The sequence below is a fragment of the Ips typographus genome, linkage group LG9 (assembly GCF_016097725.1).
Source record: "Ips typographus isolate SLU linkage group LG9, UJ_Ityp_2.0, whole genome shotgun sequence".
Lineage (NCBI taxonomy): Eukaryota > Metazoa > Arthropoda > Insecta > Coleoptera > Curculionidae > Ips > Ips typographus.
In genome coordinates, this window is record NC_138430.1 from 7,509,277 (window position 1) to 7,532,128 (window position 22,852).

The window sequence follows — 22,852 nt, forward strand, 5'->3', positions numbered from 1 at the left end:
CTAACAAGAAAAATCCCTTATTATTGATTTTATGGATTCCAATTTGGCTACCTACGAATCTGTCTAGAATTTCTAGAGCAACGTCCGCTATATTTTCTCAAAAAGTCTGAGGAAGTGTAGTAACTTTTATTGGTACAAGTCCAAAGCGTTTTACGTAAAGTCAGTAAAAGGATTTTTCAATTTGAGACGCTGAAACGGAATTTCTGATTTACTTGAAAGGCGTTACCCTTTCAGCAAATCAATTTCTATGTAAAAAATATGTTTACAGTTTACTGTAAACTGTTTTGTTAGATGAATTTTAAATAACTCTTAGTGCTTAATATTTGATTATTCTGTTTAACTTTCAGGGCAGGTTTTTCAGGTAGGAGGGTCAATATTTGACTAAATTTACACTTAAAGAATTGGTTAACTTTATTATCTTTTATCTTGCTTTTTTTGCCACCTTACTGTTGGCTTTCGATTGGCAAGATTTAAATTTAAAGATTTTTTTATTCTTTATTACTATTTTAAATTAAATTAAGAACAACCAGATTGAAACATACACAACACTCTATTTTGCACACTGATCAATGACTACTTGAAAACTAACAAATTGGATTGAAGTGCTCTTTATTTTTGTTTGTTCGTTGCTCTAATTATAAGCTCAAAAATGAAACCCACCACTGTAATTCACTAGGAATCTAATAAATCTGCACAACAATGCTAATTAAAAACTTCAGAGTAAACAAAAAGATTTTGAAATTCATTTCAGCGGTGGTTTCTACAAAAAAACTTTGAAAAAACAATGCCAAACTTCACAAAACTTTCCATTTACATAAAGAAAAATGACGTAAAATATTCGTTCTAAGTAAACCGCAACGAATCTTTTACAACTTCTCACCATTCAGTAAATATTTTGGAACTTTTTCTAGAATATAAGGCTGCATAAGGGAATGTGATATAAATTGCCGGAAAGACTGACTCCGTGTTAAAATGCATTTTTCCCCTTAAATCTATATCTTTCAGGAAACTTTATCTCCCAGTCGGTTTTTTTTTTAAACTCCTAAAAGTCTTTGACAAGATGATTGATTGACGATCAATGGATGAGGCAGGATGGTATACGTGTATGTGATTTGCTAATCCAACTGAAACCCCCTAAAGGTTTAACATTACATTTTTTTGTTACCCCAGGTATATGCAAAGGGTTGTAGAATCAACAAGGGTTAAGTCTGTAGGGATTCAAATTACCTCGTGTTATTGTTCCACAGAGATTTTCTATGTGGGCCGTAAATTTTTGTTAGAGTTAATTATCAAAGTGTTCTTGAAAATTTGGACTGGATAAACATTAGTTTTAACATAATGTTTCAGGTAAATTTAGTGGGGTGGTATAATCAAAATCACCAGTTAAGTCGCTGAGTTTACTATGGATTTATTACCATCTTCAAGCCTCACTAGATCCTTGATAGCCCATCGTTAGTTTAGTCGATTCTGGGATTAAAAGAAATTGATGTGATCACTGAATAAGTTAACATAGAAAATTGTTTTAATTAAGTTTTCCAACACTTAATGTATAGAGTGATGAAGAAAAGGAGTTTTTTAATTTTTTGTTGATGCACAACTTGTTCGTCAATTATTAATAAATTCGTTCTTTTCCACGTCTTTTAACATAAAAGAAAATCGGATAATGGGCAAGGCCTTTGGGAAACATATGATTAATGTTTATGACTCAATTAGGAGAGTCATTCCCAGTTCCAGAATTGCCAAGCATTACACTCTTTTGCGCATTAAGTTTCTTGCTTTGTTCGCACATTTCTTCTCATCTTCAAGACGATCTTGTTCTTCTTAATCTTCTTTCAACTTACACCAAAATTACAATTTGTCGCTAATAAATGCAAACAAAACATTCTTTGTAAACTTTAATACTTCCAAGTAACCCTCCTGAAAATGTACAAGTCCAAACAACACGTGTTACCAAATTATTCATAGAGTACACAAAAACAAAGGGGAAGTACGTTTTTTATTTTCAGTTAGAGCCTAAACCTATTCCATATGAATAATAGAAGAACTCTTTGTAAAACCATTTAGGATTATAGAGGATCGGGCTACGGTTTTTGGGACTTTAAGGACAACGGTCAGGCTATCTGGCTTTTTCAATAATTCATCCTTTCAGTCGCTAAAATTGGAACTGTAACTGAATTATATGAATGTGTGTTAAAATGTACAAATGTGAAATGCTCTAATAAGTTTTTATAGGTTAGTTTTAGATGTAAATTTCATGCCAATAAATGCTGTAATTTTTCTATTTTTTGTCAGAGACTACAAATGATTGATATGTGCCCTATTTCAGTGCTAGTACACAATGTCCTTTGCACCCTTGTTAGATAAATGTCACTGTAAAATAGGTAATATCAAAGACATATTTCGAACGTATTTTCCACTTGAAAAATTCGAATTTTTATGTTGGATTTTCCAATCACTGTTTGCAACATATCCGGCAATATTTCCTACGTTGACCTTTCCATAAATAGAGTTCCACGTGTGTGTGACTGTAATAAAAATACTCATTGCTTTGTTAGCTTACGAAATCATTACCCGTTTGAGCAAAATTGACTATTCGAGCACTTTATCATTATCTGCGGCATTAAAAACGTAAAAAGTTATAACACCATCATCGTAACCGACCAAACACTGTTATCTTCAGGGTGGAAAATTACGGCGTGAAATATGTCTTTTTCGATGTCGGGGCTAAAAGTTAGTGGCGAAAAAGTCGAGCATATTTCTTTAGCTTTAAAAGATGCCAGTTTTGGTAACACCGACAAAAGTTTTTGTTATTTATTTAGTTATAAATTGTGATAATTTTCTTGCTTAACAATAAATAGGTTAGGTACAGTTTCTGAGATATCTACAGCCACAAATCTCCATTATTTACGGTATACACAATGTGCTGTACTATAAAAGAGTAGTGTTTCTGAGATATTTACAAAGTTGTTTTTATATCTTTCACAAGTAAAAGCACTGAAGTAAAGACACAAATCTCCATTATTTCAAACATTACCTGGTTTTCGTACTAACTCTAATGCTACAAATGGAAAACTTTAACCATAAAGACAATCTAAAGTTAACCTCTACTAAGATAATGTTAGGTTAGGAAAGCCCTAAGTTTCTTGACAAATAGACCCCAAGTAATATTAAGGCTAGTTTTACAAGTGTAACTTAAACAACAATAAGAAAAGGGCAATCATCAAGCAAAAATAGCACTAAAGTTACCTATACAAGTTGTTCCAGATAAAAATTAGGTTGAAACAAATAGCTTTATAACCAAAATCTAAATTGTTTAGGCCTTAAGCTTGTTTTTGACATTTTGACTTTCTTCAAAGCTATTATTCACTATAACGCAGAGGGATAATAATATATTTAGTGGATTGTTTACCCACCCATGGCAATTACAAAGCAAACAATTGCTATATCAGGTACCGCAAAATGCAATTTTGCGAGGCAATTGGCCTGTACAACAGCGGATTCTATTATTGCTGGAGGCAGCCGAACGGAATATTTCAATATTTACTAGTGGTTTATTGACTTGAATAGTTATTTACATTACCGGACCGGAATAGTTATGTACATAACAGTCAAAGTCTCTGGATATGTCCTACTAGAATCAGTCTAGTTCTGCAATAAAAACTAAAACAAGCTTGTAGTGTAAAAGCTGTAAGCTTTGAACAGAAACCTGCTTTGCTCTAACGGAAATAGAGCAACTTAATTAGGTTATACGTTGTTGCTTTACTAAACGTCCGTAGAGCAAAAAAGATTTTCTCTTAAATTAATATTACTATTTAGCATTCTTTAAGATTTCTCGTCTTATCTGAACGGCACTGGTTTATTGACTTTCTTAATTCGAAACTTAATTTTGGGATAAAGGTGGATAATGCCATCCAGTCCTTGTCCTAATTAATTAATTTCACCAGTTTCACGCTTCGAGTTAGTTAAGTGTCGTTTTAAAGTCACTCGTAAAATTTAAGTTCAACTTATGATAGAGAAAATGGTAGAATTTGTCGGAAGTAACACTCAAATAAGAATTAGTCTTTTTGGTCGATATTTTCGTAACACCATGCTCTATTAAACTAGTTTGATACTCTCTAACTTTATAATGTAACTTGGTAATAGCTAAAGACGTTTCACTAACTGGAAACGAGCATATATGATACATTTTACAACATTAAGCGATTTACTACCAGGCGGTAAAAACAACTAACCATGAAAAATGGGGAAGTAATACAGTGAATTTTCGACATATACCTAAATTTATGATACCTATTCAATTCAGGAGGTATCTAATAGAAAGCTAGTATATAAAAATCGCTGTCCTGAAAATGATAGATGTTGTTGGGATTTAATTTTCAGACCAAAAGTGTCATGAAAACACAATACGCTCGTTTATCCCCGTTCCCCCTTCGTTCAACCGCAACAAGTCTCACAGAAAAAACTCTTGTGTATATCCAGAATTCCCTTGGGAGATTACGTAACTTTTTGGGGTCACTCAGAACAAAACACTAATATTTTATCCACTTATTTTTTTGTTGGGCTCAGAATTAGATTAGAAAGTTATTGATTTATCTACGAAGTTGTCTTTGGAAATAGACAAGCCAATTACAGAGAAAATCATCGAATTTACGACCTGGAATTGTTACAAATCATTTTTAACTGGATTGCTCTTCCGAAAAATGTCTGAAAATTGACAAGCAGAAATTTTATAAGAAAACTGTATTTGTTTTCACTAAGCTTGATCTAACAACAGCTAACTTTTTAACCATTAAAATTGCTTAAATTCAGGAAGGGAAAATGCTTTAATCTATTTTCAGCTGCTGCTCTTTAAAAAGGTTATTAAATTGTCGCAAAAAAACCTCTTTTAAGTGGCATAGTTAAGAATTTTTTTATTATACATTACACAGTTTTTCAAACTTTTCAACTTTCCTACAAAACTATATTTTTTCAGAACGAAGAAACTCCAGCTTGGGGTAATTCAACACCTTAAAGGTTTTCCCAAAAGACATGTCGGACCATTTTTTGATAGAACTGTTTACTACATAATGGATAACGTAAAACAGTGGGTGTTTACTGAAAAAGCTTGGAAACCTGAAACATTGTTGTTAACATAAAATTTTAAATTAAAATCTACAACTTGCTAACTTTATGATTAACGTTTAAGATCAAATTAGTCAAAGCTGTTTATAAACTGAAAACCAGTGATTTTATTCAAAGGGGGATATCCTCATTAGTGGTTTAGCATCCTTTGAAACTGAGAAGTTGGAAATGCATAACATAAATCGGTTTATTCCGGCAGGACTATTAAATTTAACTGCTTAATTTGATTTTTTTGCTTCTTTTACTAATGGAATGTGGTTTGAAAAACTAGTCTAGGGGAAAATTGCCTAAACTTAATTAAAACGCCAGCACTTTATTTTAATTGCATTTCCGAATGTCAATGTTACAATTTGTATTCAGTATGAACCCAGAATTTTTTCCTAAATTGGGATTTTTTATTGCCAAATCGTTTAGTATAGTGATACACACGCAGATTTGCGTGTCGTACCAAACTTCAAGTTTTCAATGGTTTCTACCATTTAACATAAACAACGCGACCTGACCTTAAAACCACCGTTATTTGTTATCCAACCATATGCATACGTTAATATTCTTCAAACATGAGAAGTTTGATTGTTCAGTTTGATACGGAGAAAGGTACAAACTGCCGCCCTAGAAGTATATTTCATAAGGAAAGTTGTCCGGGATTTTAGTCAAATTGTTACTGGTTTGGAAACTATTAATTTTATTTGTACGTGCAGTACATAACCTCAATTAAACCGACACATCCAAATCAAGACAAATTGTAGAAATGTGCTAGAGGAAACGTAGAATAATGGACGCTGGCCCTATTACAAATTCACAACAGGTTATACCATTAAAGCCAATTTATTTGTTGAACCAGCTTTTACGTAACTGTCTAGAATAGTAACATCTTCCTTTAGTATTTACGTTACAATTAATACAGAAAGAACCAACTTATTATCCATTAAATATTACGCTGTTTGCCAATTATTGAGTGTTTTTAATTAATTCAATCAATAAGGACAAACTATCTTTCGTCAGATTACAGCTAAAAAGTTATTCCCCACAGAAAAAAATTTCAAAAAGTACTCAATTCTCAAAACAATTTTGGTATTTTGATGCTGAAATTTTAGATAAAATGGCGTTTTAGTGAAATCTATAAGAGTTTAAATAAAAAAATTATAAGCATTCAAAAATTGAAAAAATGCTATGCTTATTTTGCTTCAGGAGGGTTCCAATGCACAGCAAAGAGCATATTTATACCAAAGAACCTTAAATTAGGTGAAATAAGTACAAAAAAAAACAATTTAAAATTTTTCATTTTTCAAAAAAATTTAAAGTATGGGGTGTTTTTTTACTACTTTTTGAAATTCAATATCTCGGTAACATGAAGAGCTAGAGAAGCCAGTTTTGCCTCATTTTGTACTATTTTTTACCCTTTTTCTAATGGCGTTTTAGTAAAATCTATAAGAGCTGAAATAAAAATGTTACAATGATTCAAAAATTGTAAAAATGCCATTTTTTAAAAAGTGCAATTTTATGCAAAAATAAGACCTTAATGATAATTATTTTTATGTTTAGCTTTTCTTTGTTGTTAGTTAGGTTTACTGATAATTATTTTACCTAAAATTTCAATAACATTAAAAAAATGTCATTAAAGTTGAAATACAAATAACACAAGAAAAATCAAATTTCGGAGCTATTGCCAAATTAACCATCATTGATATTTCATTGACACCATACAGCTGTTACGTCATTTAGGTTTGCTTTGATTTTCCGTATAACCAAATGATAAATGGACTAACAGGTCAAATCTATAGATATTTAGTTTGGGAATGAATTTTCAGCTGTCGTCAAAACAATTCCAGCTTGCATACGTACTGTAATATGCATTTCACAGTTAAACAGATCTCCGTAATTCTATTTTCAGCCCTTAAACAATAATTAACATTGAATTCCTAGCGGAGTCAAACCGAACAGAGCAGCCGAAACTGATTGAAATGCGGTGGTAAGCTCATTAAAACTTTCGTTACGAATTAAACTGTGTCGCATACTGCAATTTTGATTAATTCTCTAATCGAATATTGATGAATTTCACCTGAATTCTAGAAAAAAACACGTTTGTTGTTTAACAGTTTTTGCATATTCTAACGCGAATTTACTTTTACTTGAAGTAATATAACAAACAAAGCCCTGAAATTAAATTAACCAGAACAGCGAAAGTAGGTAAACTCAGCACTCGCAGAGAATTACACTCAAACCGCACTTAAACAAAACAGAGCAAATGCTCCTACGTAGAGGATTTGATATAGTTAATTCCAATAGAGCTTGAGCCACATTCATTCTCGGTTACATCTTAGAGGCTCTGCAGTAGTTGAACCGTACCATATTATAATTGTTATGGCAAAAAAAGTGGGCTGTAAACTTTATCATTTAGAAAGTGCATTTTGGTGCAGTTTTGAAAGGAAAAACCTTAAGTTTTAAGTCCTCTCAAATTCGCAAACGTAAATCCGAAAGCGTTACCCAAACTTGTATTGTAAATCTCCAGTTTTATATGCAAATAAACCGTATGGTAGCGTATATACGAGCAAGCATTTCACCTTTGCCAGTGAAATGACTGGATTAAAATACGTTGCACTCTAAACAATGGTTACGGTTTATGGTGGAAAAAAGTTGATTTCTGCATATCAAAACAATTTTCCAAATTCCCGCACTGCGTTGTTTTCTTATTCAAAGGAATATTTTTGTCTAGACAAGTAGTTAAATGTTTTATTGGTGATTCTATTCGGGAGAATTTTGTATAGAACAGAAGCTATTCCCATATATTTTGGAATAGTGCTGTTTTTCGTTCTGGTTTAAGAATAGTATATTATGTTATGAGACGTATACTATTTTTTTTTCAAGCGGCATGTATACAGGGTGTATGGATTTGCGATGTTTTGACCGGAAAACCCAATTTGTTGGCTAGTTAGGATAATACTAGCATACATAATTTGGTCAATCATTTTAACACAATCTTATAAATTCAATTTTTTCATTAGGCATTGTTTGCTTTATTCCTTGCATTACAAACTTTTTATATTCACAACACAGTTAACATAAATTAAAATATCAATTAATAGAAAAATGTAACTAATAATCTACACTTTCTTTGTCGGTATTCGAACTATGAACCGTCAGCTTAAATGAGCAATTTTCAAATTTACAGTTCTGTCATAAATGAAATTCCTGCCCCTTTACTTCATGGTCTACATTTAAAGTAGGTTGTTGTTGTGGGTTTGTTGAAATTACTGGTTCTCTGATATCATCTGTGGTATTGTTCTCCATTGGTATTAAATTACAATCATTTACATCCAGAATTTTCATTGTTGTGTCATTTTTATTTCTTAAAGAATCGTCAATGTAGTCTTCTGCTACAGTTGTAGACCTCCAACCACCGTGTGTCTTTTCAATGAGCAAATGTCTCCACCATTATCTAGAAGAAGAGTTGCAGAGGTTCGGAGAAGGCAGTGACCAGTATATTCTTTGACATCAGCCAATTTCAAAAACAACGCTATTTCCTTGGGAATACTTGAGATTTTGTGAATACCCATTACAATTCTGTGGCAAACTCCATTTTGATATTTAATGAAAAAACGATCTGTATCAATAACATCTGGACGAAGAGACAAGTATTTTTTACAAATATTTATATAAAATTCTCCAACAATTTTAAATGTTCTGGGCCAGAATTAATTTTTCCATGTAACCAATATCTTGAATTCTCAAGTTTACCAGTTCATTACATCGACATGCCTCTGATATGCCGTATATTAAAACAACCTAAAAATGTTGAATATAGGTATTAAAAAAAATCATAAATAATTTTTGTTTCGGATCTTACTTTCATGGCTAAATACTTTTTTTCAGGTGCTTCTGTTAAAAAAGTGTCCACTTGGTTCTTGGTGAAAGTTTTAGACTTTTAGCTGCATAGTTTTCACTTTTTCGCTTTAAAAATGCTTGCACCTTTTTATACGATAGAATATTTATACTGTCTTTAATATTTAGCTCAGCTTTAAGCATGGAATGTTGCGCCCACATTGTCGAACTCTTCACTTACCTTACTTAAATGGGCAAAATAGGCCAATACAACATTTTCGGTAAAATTGACCGCTTGGTGTTCTCTGGCCCAACTGGTGAATTTGTTTCCTTCCAGGAATCAAATTATTTAGCGTATTTGACGCTATTGCTGCTAAAGCAGGTGGTGTACAACTTATTTTATCACTATCACTCATTTCTGCGATTTAGGTTAGGTTAGGGCTTCACTGAAACTTTATTTGACAATACAACAACGCAATTAGTAAGTATTAGTACAAGGTGTTTGAATTTTGAATTAGTGTGCCATGGACATCACGATTTTTGACAGATGACACAGTGAAAGGTAAACATAGGGTGTGTATCGTTTCCTAGCCAGGTTAACCGATTAATTCCGACTGGTAAATATACACGGTTACTGAAAAAATATCATTCTCATAGAACAACGGATATTTGAATCCAGAAAACCAGAGCAAATGGCCGATAACATTTTTGAAAGCCTAATTTCAAGAACCGCGTTCCGTGTAAATTCGAAGCGCGTAACCGTAATCGACAGATGACGCTAGACAGCCATGATACGCCCTCTGTTAGACAACTTTGGAAATAGCTTCGTGTTGTTTACCGTGTTGTGTCAATCAGTTTTTGTCTTTTTGTGCCAGTCCGTTTGTTTATGTTGATTGAGAATTTGATCACAAATTTAGCCCTGACACCTTCAGGAAAACTGTATTTCAGAATAAGAACATGAAAGGATTGTATTGCAGAGCCAAGCCTGACAAGCCAATCAAAACAAAGTAAGTGTTGCATTAATTTCATCGGCTTTTTTCTAAATGCAACGCTTTTAGTCTGGATCAAGTTCTGGACATTTTTTTACCTCCTAGGATATGAAATAGCCTTTCTACGCCGGCAGTACAGGTACACAATAGGCTTATTTTAGACTTTACTCACCATAAATTACAATATTTAATTTTGTTGATCGTAATAACTTCTGAACTATCTGATTACCTCTTTTTGAGTTTTGGGATTGAATATAAATCAATTGCCCCCCAAAAACTTTTATCAAGTTATCGGTAGCAGTATAAACCAAAATCCTAATGAATGCTTTGTGCGAGAACATAAATCGAATTATTTAAGCCCAGCTGGGTATTGTCGAACAAAGAAACAATGTAGTTGGTGCGACAAAAGGACATTTCATTCGACGCAGAGGAACGAATTATTATTTCAGAAGGCGCTTTTATGCCTCGGAATTTCTGAGCAGAAATTTCAAATATTAACTTCGTTGGAAAATGAATGCGTCGCCGTCCTCTTACGTGTTTACCCGGAAAGTACGTTTGTTTTAATTACTGGAAGATAGTAATGAACCGCTCTTTCTGGCTTAAGCCCCAGATAAATAGCCAATTTTAAGGTCGGAATTAATCGCGGGAACTGTGAAAGTTTTAGAAGTTTATCAGTTATCGAACGGGGGCCAAGGCTTATCTCAGCATTTTTCGACAGCTCAGCCAGCTAATGTGAACGATCATTTACTAATTAATCATAGGGTTTTTGCTTACGTCAAGTGGAACTTTCAAATTAACGATAATTTGAGATCGTCGAAGCTATCGGAAGATCGAAAATGGGGGAGAAACCATTTATTTACTTAAACTAGACACGGTGGATTATTTGATAAAAGCAGTATATCTCTAGCAAATACCTACACAATTCTCCATACAATTACTCCATACAGGATGTACTTGATGAAATTCCATTAAACAAGTCAAACATTCAGTGAAGAATTTAGTTTTATTAAGATTATCAGTCAATCCTGTGATAGCAAATGACTTTACAGAATATTTTCAACCAATCAGCATTAACAATTTTTTTTCAGCTTTGTTATGGAGCAAGTTCGCCTGCGTTGTCAGATCGGAATCGATTTCCAACTTTATTCCGAACACATCCATCCGCAACCGTTCACAACCCCACTCGGATTAAGCTGATGAAGAAGTTTGGATGGTCCAGGGTGGCGCTTTTGCAACAAGCTGAAGAAGTTTTCATATCCACTGTGGAGGATTTAGAATCCAGGTGTTCGGAAGCCGGGATAGAAATCGTTACCAGGTAAGTGATTTAATTGTACCGCAAACTGCGGGAATTCAAATTAAACACCAAATTTAGTTAAGTTTAAATAGAGTTTGACTTAACTGAATGTTTGATAGGAAATAACTTGTTTTTTAGGACCAAAAGGAAATCATTTCCAGAAAAACGAAAAAGCTTCCGTCGTCCTAAAGGATTCCACTTGAATGAAATTGAAATTTGCTTAAAAGATATCATTTTCCTGTCATGGCTGACATTAATTTGAAAAGTCGTAAATCTGAGTCACTACTTTTCATGCACCCCCTGTATAGTAGCGTCACTGACAAACTGTGAAACTTTCAGAAATAAGTTTAGCAGTTCTTTACGAACATTTTTGCTCACTTTTAAATTTTTCGTAACTTTCACCGTTTTTGAATTATTTAGCAAAAACTGATTTCATGCAACACATTTTCAAATCAGGTTTGATATTTGAACACCCTGTAACTCCGTTATTTGTGGGAGTTCAGGGTAGTCCAACCACTTAAAATAACCGTTTTAAACTCCTCTTTCCAGTGGTGCAGAGTAAAAATTTCTATCTGAAAAATTGTATACCTGGTGACCAAAAACAGTCAATCACTATTTTTCATGCACAGCCACAGTATACTGCAAGCCAAAACGGTTCTGAAAACGGAATATTTTTGGTCTCTTTCGGATTTTTCGTAACTTTCACTGTTTTTAAGTTATTTACCGGCCAATTTTTTTTGGATTTTATCCATGTTACATATGGAAACTTAATCAATGCTTTTTAAGTGAAGCAGTTTATTACAAAAGTCTACATGGTAGTTTTATGGTGGTTTGAATATTTAAATAAGCAAGCACGGTAAATGTATGACCTTTCGGAGTTTTACGGTCGGATTTCAAATTGTTTACAGTTTGCACGGAGTTGGTTTTTACGGGGTTAAAATTACCACGTTCCAGCTGAAAATTTTAATAATAAACCTCCTGGTGTGCATAACAAAAAACTACATCCGTCTTAAAATCTGTGTTATGCATTTGACTGCAATTTCCGGGTGATTTTTGCTGAATTTCCGTCCTGAAGCCCTGAGAATCATTTTATTACTCTTCTCGCGCGTTTCATTAAAGTTCTTTACCACCGAATTTAAGGAAACTCAGCCAATTTGAGCTGGAAAACTTCCTTGCACGAATCCCGGTTTTAAGACTTATTTGCACCATTAATTTCAATTTATCTCTGCTTCTGCATTATAATCGTTATATTCCTTCTCATCGATTTTTTAACGTGTAAGAAAACCTAATCCTAGACAATCTACATACCAAAAACTTTTAAAACTAATCCCTTTTTCATTACCTAATCTGAAAACTCATTTAAAATGGAACATTCCCGATGAAACTGTTATTTGAGAGTTCTGGCGGTCTGATCTAATTAAAAGATTGCCGTTGTAAGGAAATTGATCTTAAAGGGCTCTTAACGCAGTTTATCTACCAGAATACTGCTGTTTTTTATGTTGTTTTGAACAGTTAATCAAAATTAATGATTTGCCAGATCTAACAGAAAAGATATTTGATATTCATGTTTCAAACATTTATTGCCAGATGTTTGAAACTGGTGGCGTGAGCAATTCTCTCCAACATCTGTTCTGCTGGTCCTGATGGCAATTATTCCTGTCCGTTTTCCTTTCCTGGTCTACTCCAGGCGACATGTGTCTAAATATTTGGATTGTCTCACGTACCTTTCATATGAATATTAATTTAGTCTGTTATCATTGAGTGGAAAGTAAAGTTCTGGAAAACCGAGATTGCCAATAAAAATTACTTTAACTGACGTGACACGAATATGATTGAAAGTTTTATTTTGCTTCCAGACAGTCTTTTCTCTCTGACCCTTCGGATGCTGTCCGGAATCTTCGCAGGCAGGACGCCAGAGTAATCGTTGGACTTTTTTACGTCGTTGCTGCCAGACGTGTCCTTTGTGAAGTATACAAGCAGAATCTTTATGGGAAATCTTATACCTGGTTTTTTATTGGTAAGACACAATTTTTTAAGCTGCAAAACTTTTCTCTAAGACGAACGAATAGGAGAAACATTCCAAAAGGTTTTATTGCTTCCATCAATGTTTGCTTTATTATTAATAACGCACCATAATCCGGGGGCTCTACCTTTCCGTTGCAATTTTATTTGATAGGGCAATATACCGGAAGCGGTTGATGAATTATTTGCCGGATATACAGCTTTTGGCACGGATACGAAAGACACAAGGAGGCTTAGTTATGTTACCAATAAAGTATGACCCAGATCTCATCTGCGGTAACGCTCCTTCCGTATTTCAGGTGTTTGAAATAATTTAGTGTCTTCTTAAATCTCTGAAATCTGATTATATTGCATTGGAGGAGATTTATCTCGGTGATATTTCTGGCTCCAAAACTGGGGTGGATTTTTTGATGACATTGAGAAAAAGGAACAGATGCAGAAGATTAGGAACATCAGTTGCACGAAAAACCTTTTAAATTCTAGACAAACTACGTAATTTTTTAAATCCAAGTACCAAGGTGAATTCAGCTAATTAATTCATTTACATACATGACAAAAATATTTCTTAATACCTTTTCAAAATTGTGTAGTAGTCCAGTGACTTAAAAGATACATTTGAAATACTGTAGTTTGTTGCTATTAAATCCAAATTACTACTGTGTTAGAGAAAATTCCTGTTAGTGTTAATGTTAACTTGGAGATTCCAGAAGCCATTTTAACTGCCATTTATTTTTTTTTGTATTTGAAGTATACAGTGTGTTTAAAGTCTGGTTGTAAAATATATATGAATTAAATATAAGTTACACTGAAAGTGATAGAAGCCAAGGACGGTAAACAGTAAAGGATTGCTTAATCCCATTAATTCTAAGCGATTTTGTCGGTCATTTCTTGAAACTACGTGAAATTTCCTTTAAAATGAGATGCAAGTCAATATTTTGACAGAAAATTCAAAATGGCGGCCTGTGACGCCGTTTTGTCTGTCATTTCTAGAAACTACGTGAAATTTTCTTTAAAATGAGATGCAAGTCAATATTTTGACAGAAAATTCAAAATGGAGGCCTAGAACGCCATTTTGTCTCTCATTTCTTGAAACTACGTCAAATTTCTTTTAAAATGAGGTGCAAGTCAATATTTTGACAGGAATTTCAAAATGGCGGCTTGCGACGCCATTTTGTCTATTATTTCTTGAAAGTACATGAAATTTCCTTTAAAATGACGTGCAAGTCAATATTTTGATAGAAAATTCAAAATGGCGGCCTGCGACGCCATTTTGTCTGTCATTTCTAGAAACTACGTGAAATTTTCTTTAAAATGAGATGCAAGTCAATATTTTGACAGAAAATTCAAAATGGAGGCCTAGAACGCCATTTTGTCTCTCATTTCTTGAAACTTTCTTTAAAATGAGATGCAAGTCAATATTTTGACAGAAAATTCAAAATGGAGGGCTAGAACGCCATTTTGTCTCTCATTTCTTGAAACTACGTTAAATTTTCTTCAGAATGGGAGCAAGTCAATATTTTGACAGAAAATTCAAAATGGCGGCTTGCGACGCCATTTTGTCTGTTATTTCTTAAAAGTACGTGAAATTTCCTTTAAAATGAGGTGCAAGTCAATATTTTGATAGAAAATTCAAAATGGCGGCCTGCGACGCCATTTTGTCTGTCATTTCTAGAAACTTTCTTTAAAATGAGATGCAAGTCAATATTTTGACAGAAAATTCAAAATGGAGGGCTAGAACGCCATTTTGTCTCTCATTTCTTGAAACTACGTTAAATTTTCTTCAGAATGGGAGCAAGCACCGCCTTCTTTACAAGAAAGCCTAGAATGTGTCTTTTAATGGCGGCGTTATCGGATTTTTTTTTGTACACAAACCTATGGAGATGCAGTAGAAATAGCTATTTATGTAACCAGTTACGAAAAGATCGATTTTGTGTAACGAATGAATGTTTGTAGGGCGAGCGCAGCGAGGTCCTACAACTTGAATGAGTTACACAATAAGACATTTTCGAAACGTGTTGCATACATAATTTTTTCTAATTTTGACCAAAAAGCGGTAAAAACCATCTTTTAAAGTGATTTAACACAAATATTCACTTTCATAGCACCTTGTATAAACAGTGACAACGACATGTTATGATGGATGTCGCCCATATGTTTCTACGGAAATGCATAAAAACAGGGAGTGATGAAATGAACTTTTCATAACTAGTTACATAAAGTGATACTTTATGTAACTAGTTACATAAAGTAAAACGTTTTGTCACTCTAATCAGTTTTGAAAAGTGTCACTTTATATGCCAAAATTAGAAAAATACGTTTTTTTTTTTATTTTTTCGTATAGTTGATTAGAAGTTGTGAGTGAAAAATCAAAGAACGCTTCACTCCTGATCCAGATATGTATAGATATGGCTTTTTATATCCAATAAAGTCCAGCCAAAGCAAGTTTGGTTAGAACCCTTTGTCTTGGAAAGTACAACAAACTAATGTAAAAACTGCTCAATCAAAGAAAATTTGGAAATCCTTGAATCTAGGTAAGCAAAACTGGTAAATGGGTTTTATATTATTACCAAGACCTTTCTTTTAAAATGTAAATGTGCCAATAGAACTTCTAAAAGCTGTCCTGTTTCTTCAGAGTAAACCTTTGTTGCTCTCAAAATGCAGGCGGCCTCAAAATGTAACTCACATACCTATGTATGTAAGAGGCAATAAGTTTACTGAATGAGAAAGCATATTGTACTTACCACTGAGTATTGTGTTGGAGTAAAATCATTCCAGTTCAAAGCTTTCAACCACTGTTGGGTTCGAGCAGGGTCTTTTGGAAAGGAAAAGACTGACACTTTTGGGCCTTTCACCAAATTGCTTTTACAATTTGGTGAAACAAGTGGACGGCATATTGCAGAGGCAATAGAATTTAAGTTAAAAAACCAACCACAAATTATAGAACAATGAAGGAACAATAACAATAGTGATAACACAATAAAATGAACACAAACTACACTTTCACTAGAACAATAAACATATAAACAACAATTACTTTGGCAAGTAATCCCAAGTCTTGACTTTAAACCTTAAAAATTAATTTAATCATCCAAAAACTCAATTTCCACAATACAAACAAATGCAAACTGTCAATCCCATATTTCGGCCATATTGGAATTTTTGGCATGCACCTTCTTGGCTTTCTTGTACAGAGGGCGGTGGAGCAAGTCAATATTTTGACAGAAAATTCAAAATGGCGGCCTGGAACCGTCAAAAAATACAACTTTTTTATTTGTCAAGTTACAGTTGACGTCTCGGTGTCATTTTATGTCAAAATTTCCCGGAAAAGAGGCTGGTGCAGTTGGTTTTTTGATATCTCAAAAACTAACGGAGTTAGACCTAAAATTTAACATTTTAACCATTTCTTTGCCAGGAACTCGGCCGGATTAAGAGATACATGAAATCTGACTAAAAAATAATTACAATATAATATGTGATATTATGGTAAAGGAAATTTGACGCCCTCTAGGGGCCAAACGGTGTTATCAATCAACTCATGTGGGGATATTTTTAGAAAGCTTGAAATCTGCTCTGATTGACGTGATTGACTGATCTGACATTTTGACGTAGCTTGTCAAGTAAGGGAGTAATTTAATTATTTAAGGAGACATTTGTTTTAGCTTATTTAATTTTAATTGTCAGAATTTTATCCTTATTATGCTAACCTGTACAAAATTCTTCTCTATTAAAATGTTTAGTAATAGAACGCTTCGCATAGAATTTCCAGGATATTATATCAAAAATTGTCACTTCATTTTTACTTTAAAAACTATTTCTTTTTTTTTTAGGTTGGTATGAAGATAACTGGTTTGAAATCAATTTAGCTGAAGAACACATTAGCTGCACTGCTGAAGAAATGCGAATAGCTGCTGAAGGTAACAAAACTTATCAAAATTGTAAACTAAATACAAACATTTTTGAGCCGCATATTATTATCTTTCAGTTTATATTTGATGTTTTCACAGTAAACAACGTGCTGCTTGTTATAGCTTGAAAAATACCTTCTATTATTATATTTTATTTCTCTCCCCCAAAAAAGGTTTTATTTAATATTTTATCCGACCCTCTTCATATTTGCAATCATTTCCTAAGGGATTAAGGCTCGTGGTTTTATACTGACTTTTATTAACCAAAAAAAAAAAAACATATTGATAACCGTCAGTTGGTTTTTTACGTTTTTTTAAGGTCACCTTACCACCGAAGCCTTAATGTGGAATCAAGACGAGGAGGAGAAAACCATTTCGGGGATGACGTCCAAAGACTTTAGGATGCGACTGAATGACGCTTTGAAAAAGGAAGGGTATGACATTGATAAAAATAGGTATCCGGAAGGATACCAGGAAGCTCCTTTGGCTTATGATGCTGTCTGGTCTGTTGCCATGGGTGGGTTTTAAAATCCAGCTAAAAACTTTGCTAATTATGTGCCATTACAGCATTTAACAAAACCATGGATCGTCTAAGTCAAATAGGAAAGAGTTTAAAAGACTTCAATTATAACAATAAGGAAATAGCTGATAATATTTATGAGGCAGTTAATTCTACGCAGTTTTTAGGAGTCTCGGTAAGTAACTGAAATGATAGCGATAACCTATTGTCATTTATATGGACCAATGACACGCAAACTTTTGCAATCTAATCTACTAAAAAGCGTTTTATTAGGGACACTTTGTTAAACTAGATATCCACTAGTATAAGATGTCAGTAAATAGACTATAATAAATGTTATAAAAAGATGTAATAACAGTGGTAGTTTGTGATTGGTCAAGAAAAAGCCTGCTTTTTTACCAGTTGTTTTCCAGAACATCATAAAAAATACATGAGAAAAGTTGGTCAACTAAAAATAATTCCAGAAAAAGCTTCGAACCTCGTAAAGGTCAAGTAATCGAATAACTTCTATTATCATATTGTTTGGGTTTTTGATTTGTTTGTTTAACGCTTTTAATAAATTGTCTGTACGTAAAAATTGTACGATTAAATCCAGAAAAAACATCGTCAAACCATCACACAATCGTGATTATCCCTTCGGTGATATATTAATTACAATCCCATTTTCAGTATTGTTGAGTGAACCCTAAAGGCACTTCGATTAAGTCAACGCCAAATTTATCCATCGGTGGCTTTGGAGATAATTGAAATTTGGCTTTTAATCAATACTCTCAACCTCCACAGTTCCACTAATAATGTTGCAAGTTAATTTCAGACCTGGGACAAGAATAACTGAATGCAAACTCCCAAAATAAACCTAATTAACCCTGAATTAAAAATGTATAAAGATGGAACTGTGCTAATGCCGGACCTCGTTAATGCTATAAGGTACTAATTCCCTTAATGCACTCTACATTAGGAGGCCTAAATAAACAAAGGCTAAAGTTAGTTACAGTCCGCAATGTTCTTTTTCTTCTCATGTCACAAAAAATGGCGTATACAAACTTGTTTCATACAATTTTCTTCTGAATTTATTGTTCAGATTGATAGTTCCTTAAATAGTGGGGCTATGATTATTTAAAAAATCAAACTGGTTGAAAAATAGTACTTTGGTGCATTCTGTCACTTTCTGTCCTGTAACTTGTTGAGTAATAAGGCCCAAAAAACCGTACAATATTAACTAACAATACCTTCTTTTCTTTCTCTAAAACTTCCATCACAACTTGAGCGATTCTTGTTGTTTAACTTTTTTAATTGCCACGGCCTTTACAAAATCTTAACGCGACTGCAAGGCATGTTTTCGCATTCAAATCAGTCTCTCTATTTTGGCCAAACAAATAGCGGTAATTAGTTTTCCGTGAACTATACAAGTTTTAATTAAAATTAAGCAAACGAATGCGGCATTTAGCGGCTCTAGACAGACTAATCGGTCATTTTACCAAATTACAAAGTTTAAAATTTTTGTTCTTCATTTTGTTTGTAATTTATTAGGCTGCGTCCCATCTTATCACGTTTGAAAGTAAAGAAAGAAAATATCAAGTACACATAAAATGCAATTTTACACAATATAGCAATTATACTTAAGACTTTTCAAGAAAATTCAGTTGCACAAAGCACATTCCAGTTACTTTCAAGTAAACGTCCAAACAAATTCAAACCAAAGTCAAAGGTAAAATAATTTTAAGTAATTTAGAAAAAAAAATGGTATAAGACAAACTACACATAATTACTTGGTTAGTTTGGAGAAGTAAATCTTTAGAAATCGTTTTTTACTGTGGGGATTCCTAATCAAAGTTACTTAGTTTTATTTCAGTTTAATTTATCAATTTTTAACCGATAAATTACTTTTATGGTCATGTGACATACTTTTACTGTTTATCACTGAAAAGTTTAGAATAATATTATAATACTCCTCTCCCTCATCGCTTTGAATATTCCAGTATTAGAGCCTTTGAAGTAAAATTTGAAATTAAATTAGCCTTGTAACGAGCAAATCACTGATTAAACGGACAGAGTAACAAAAACCAGACAATCCTCTTTGTTCCCAATAGTCAAATTTTAATTAATCAGATCAGTTTCCTTCATCGGTTGCTATTCAATCACCGTGTTATTTACAACAAAGCCCAATCAAACTGTCTCTGTTTGTTCATTAGGATGTTTAGCTAGATTTAAATCTGGTCTGCGGTTGATTCCCGAATGGGGTATTGTGCAATTTGACAATAAAAAGCAAATTACTGAAACATTTAATTAAAACTGATGCAACAAAAATAGTTTTAATGCAGTAGAGTTTATAATTGCTCTAATTAAATTATGAGGCTGCTGTGCGTATTTATTGTAATTATATAATGCCCAACTTGGGGTACTGCAAGGTTGAAGTTATATGCTCCCTGCACGTGTCAAATTTGTGTGCAACTCGGGATATTTTAAACAGAAATTAGCCGAGAGTGTATTAGAAAGTTTGGCTGTTTTGGTCGAAGTAATTAGTACAGTTTTGTACTTATCGTAAATAATAAAAGAAGCTTAAAGTCCTTAACCAGAACAATTATCCGGTTCAGTCATTTGAATACAATCTAGATTGGATTCTATATTGTAGAAACCCTAAAAGACCTTATCACACGTGACATTCTCGTTTTATCCATTTCGAAACAGACGACAATTTAAAAGCAGTTCTGGACGCTGTCCAAAGACTTTCCAGAAAAAAAATGGGTCAACAACACAACCTTTACTGTTGACCGAGCATCAAAAACTCAAATCGTCAATAACACATTTAGTGTAGCATAGTTTCAGCTACCAGTAAACTGTTTTAACAAAGCGAATAATTCTATTAGTTGAGCCAAATTCGGTTTGATTTGTTGGCAGCGTAATAAATCTCATCGGACTACAAAACATCCGTTTTATTAAATAGATCAAGCTTGTAGAGGTCCCGAATCTAATTAAATTCTCTACGGTTTTGTCGTTCACTCTGGGACATTCTAATACGCAAATAAATGGGGCGCAGCAAATTGATTCAATGAATTTTGATATCATTAAAACGAACTCAAGTGCGTCAACAACCCGAATGAATAAAAGTAATATTAATGTTTTCTGTTTCGAAATTTCCTAGCCGGCTTCCGTTTGAAATAAACTTCAAGGGAGTTTTCACCCACCTGTTGATCGTCTAAAACCAAATTTCCAAAGGAAAAAGTCCTGTTTAGCACACACAAAGTGAGATAATGTCGCACTTCAGTTGCAAAGTACAAGCACGTCAGTTGTTACAAAAGCATGCAGGAATTCTAGTCTGTTTTAAGTATATTCCTGGTTGTGTAAATGGGAAATTATCGGAGAAATTAAATATCCAAACCAAAGAATTATTAGACTTATTAAGGCTTTGGAATTTAAAAAGATTCAACAAAAGTTTCTTTCCTGAATTGGATTTATTCGATTTAATTGCAAACCTCAAAAAAGGGTCAGCCCGGAATGGTTGAATTGAGTCACGTGACTGATAATTTAATTGCAATCTTCATGTGCGTTTTGTGACAATAAAATCATAAATTTTGTTAATAACTTAAATTCCAAATGACAAATAAGTCTATGGAACAAAGTAACTACAAAGCATATTAGACTGATGAGTGCTAGGAGTTTTGAAACATTATCTAACAAATTGATTTTTGCATTGTAAATCTGTAAATTTCATTTTAAATTAATTTTTCTTCTGTTTTGAGCTTAACGTAATTTTACTATGACGGCAAATCCACTAAACCACGTTTCCGGTCTAATTATTCGGGCTAAATGCCCATAAAAAGACTTAACGAGATAACTCCCGATAGGGTACAGGAAAATTACCAAGGTCTAATGAAATTTAATGTTTTCAGGGTATAGTAGCGTTTAGTTCTCAAGGTGATCGTATAGCCCTCACGCAAATAGAACAGGTAATAAATGGCTCCTACGTAGTGCTAGGCTATTACGATACGCAAGCGGATAATCTGACGTGGAAGAATAAGGAAGTATGGAGGGGTTAGTATATTATAACTAAGTTCTAAATAAATCTTTAAACCATTTGCTTTACAAAAGTTCTCGTTACCTAACTAGATAAGTTAAACCTTTACAAACTTGCTTTTTTTGGTGCTTCCAACAGCTTCTGCCTTAATAATGGAGTCTTTTCTTTACTTTTCTAGGTGGAAAAGTGCCTCAAGACCGAACAATAATAAGGAGAGCGCTACGGAAGGTGTCGTTGCCGCTTTTTGTCTGCATGTCTGTTGTTTCCAGTCTAGGAATTGTGATAGCTACAGCGCTAATTGTGTTTAACATTTGCAATAAACACAGAAGGTAAGACGTGAATCGATTTTTCTACAAAAAGGTATTTTTAGTACTTTTTTAAGCTATAAACTCCTGCAAAAGATACTTAGTATAACAACTGCATTCACTTTGTGTAAATCAGAAACTCAGGTTACCTCAATCAGGGGCATTTTGTCATGCATGCAGGGAAAATCAAAGTTCAAAAGCGTAAAATGGCTTCTCTATTCAGTATGAACCGACACTCCTTCAATGGCCATGGAAATTCCGGGAAAATGTATGAATAGACTAAACCAAATACCGACTGCATTCAATCTGTTTAGACAATTGGCTGAAATTTTGGACTTTGATGGATTGGAGTCGTTTGGACACTCCCTTTATCGTTCAGACCTTTGCAAAATCAAGATCATGGGGTTTTTACTAAACTTCTCTTTTTTTTTGTTAAAACAGTTTGTCACTATTCTCGAGTTACATAATTTCCAAGATCAATTAAAATTTCAGTGTAATCCTGGAAAATAAATTGATATGATAATTATAATCAATCAAACAATTATCTTCTAGTCTAGATTCAAGAGAAAAAACTAATTTGGTCTTTATTAAGACCTGTTTGAGTCTATTGAGGCATTTCCTTTAAAGAAAACGTGTTGGTAATATTTGCTTAACATTACGGTCTGTTTTCTGCAAAAGAACACATAAATTATTCAAAGAAAGCGAGGTGAAAACGAATTTTAAGGAACAAACATTCACTCATTCAAATTCGATAGCGGCATCAAAAGGATAATATATTACGGTAGAGAAGGAATTTCGGGAATGCTGTGCACAAGATAAGAGAACCTGACTTTGAAACCTAATACACTGTAAACGTTGG

At 33.4% G+C, this 22,852-nt stretch overlaps 1 protein-coding gene across 2 annotated transcripts in view; it reads left to right on the forward strand.

Moving 5' to 3' along the window:
- Positions 1 to 22,852, forward strand: part of GABA-B-R1 (gamma-aminobutyric acid type B receptor subunit 1) — a 75,823-nt gene that overhangs the window by 46,412 nt on the left and 6,559 nt on the right. For both annotated transcript variants that reach the window (XM_081986397.1, XM_081986396.1), the window contains exons 4-10: positions 11,021 to 11,247; positions 13,083 to 13,243; positions 17,076 to 17,162; positions 17,473 to 17,670; positions 17,721 to 17,848; positions 21,564 to 21,705; positions 21,867 to 22,017. In XM_081986397.1, the coding sequence (XP_081842523.1) occupies positions 11,021 to 11,247; positions 13,083 to 13,243; positions 17,076 to 17,162; positions 17,473 to 17,670; positions 17,721 to 17,848; positions 21,564 to 21,705; positions 21,867 to 22,017 (1,094 nt within the window). The remainder of the gene's footprint in view (positions 1 to 11,020; positions 11,248 to 13,082; positions 13,244 to 17,075; positions 17,163 to 17,472; positions 17,671 to 17,720; positions 17,849 to 21,563; positions 21,706 to 21,866; positions 22,018 to 22,852) is intronic.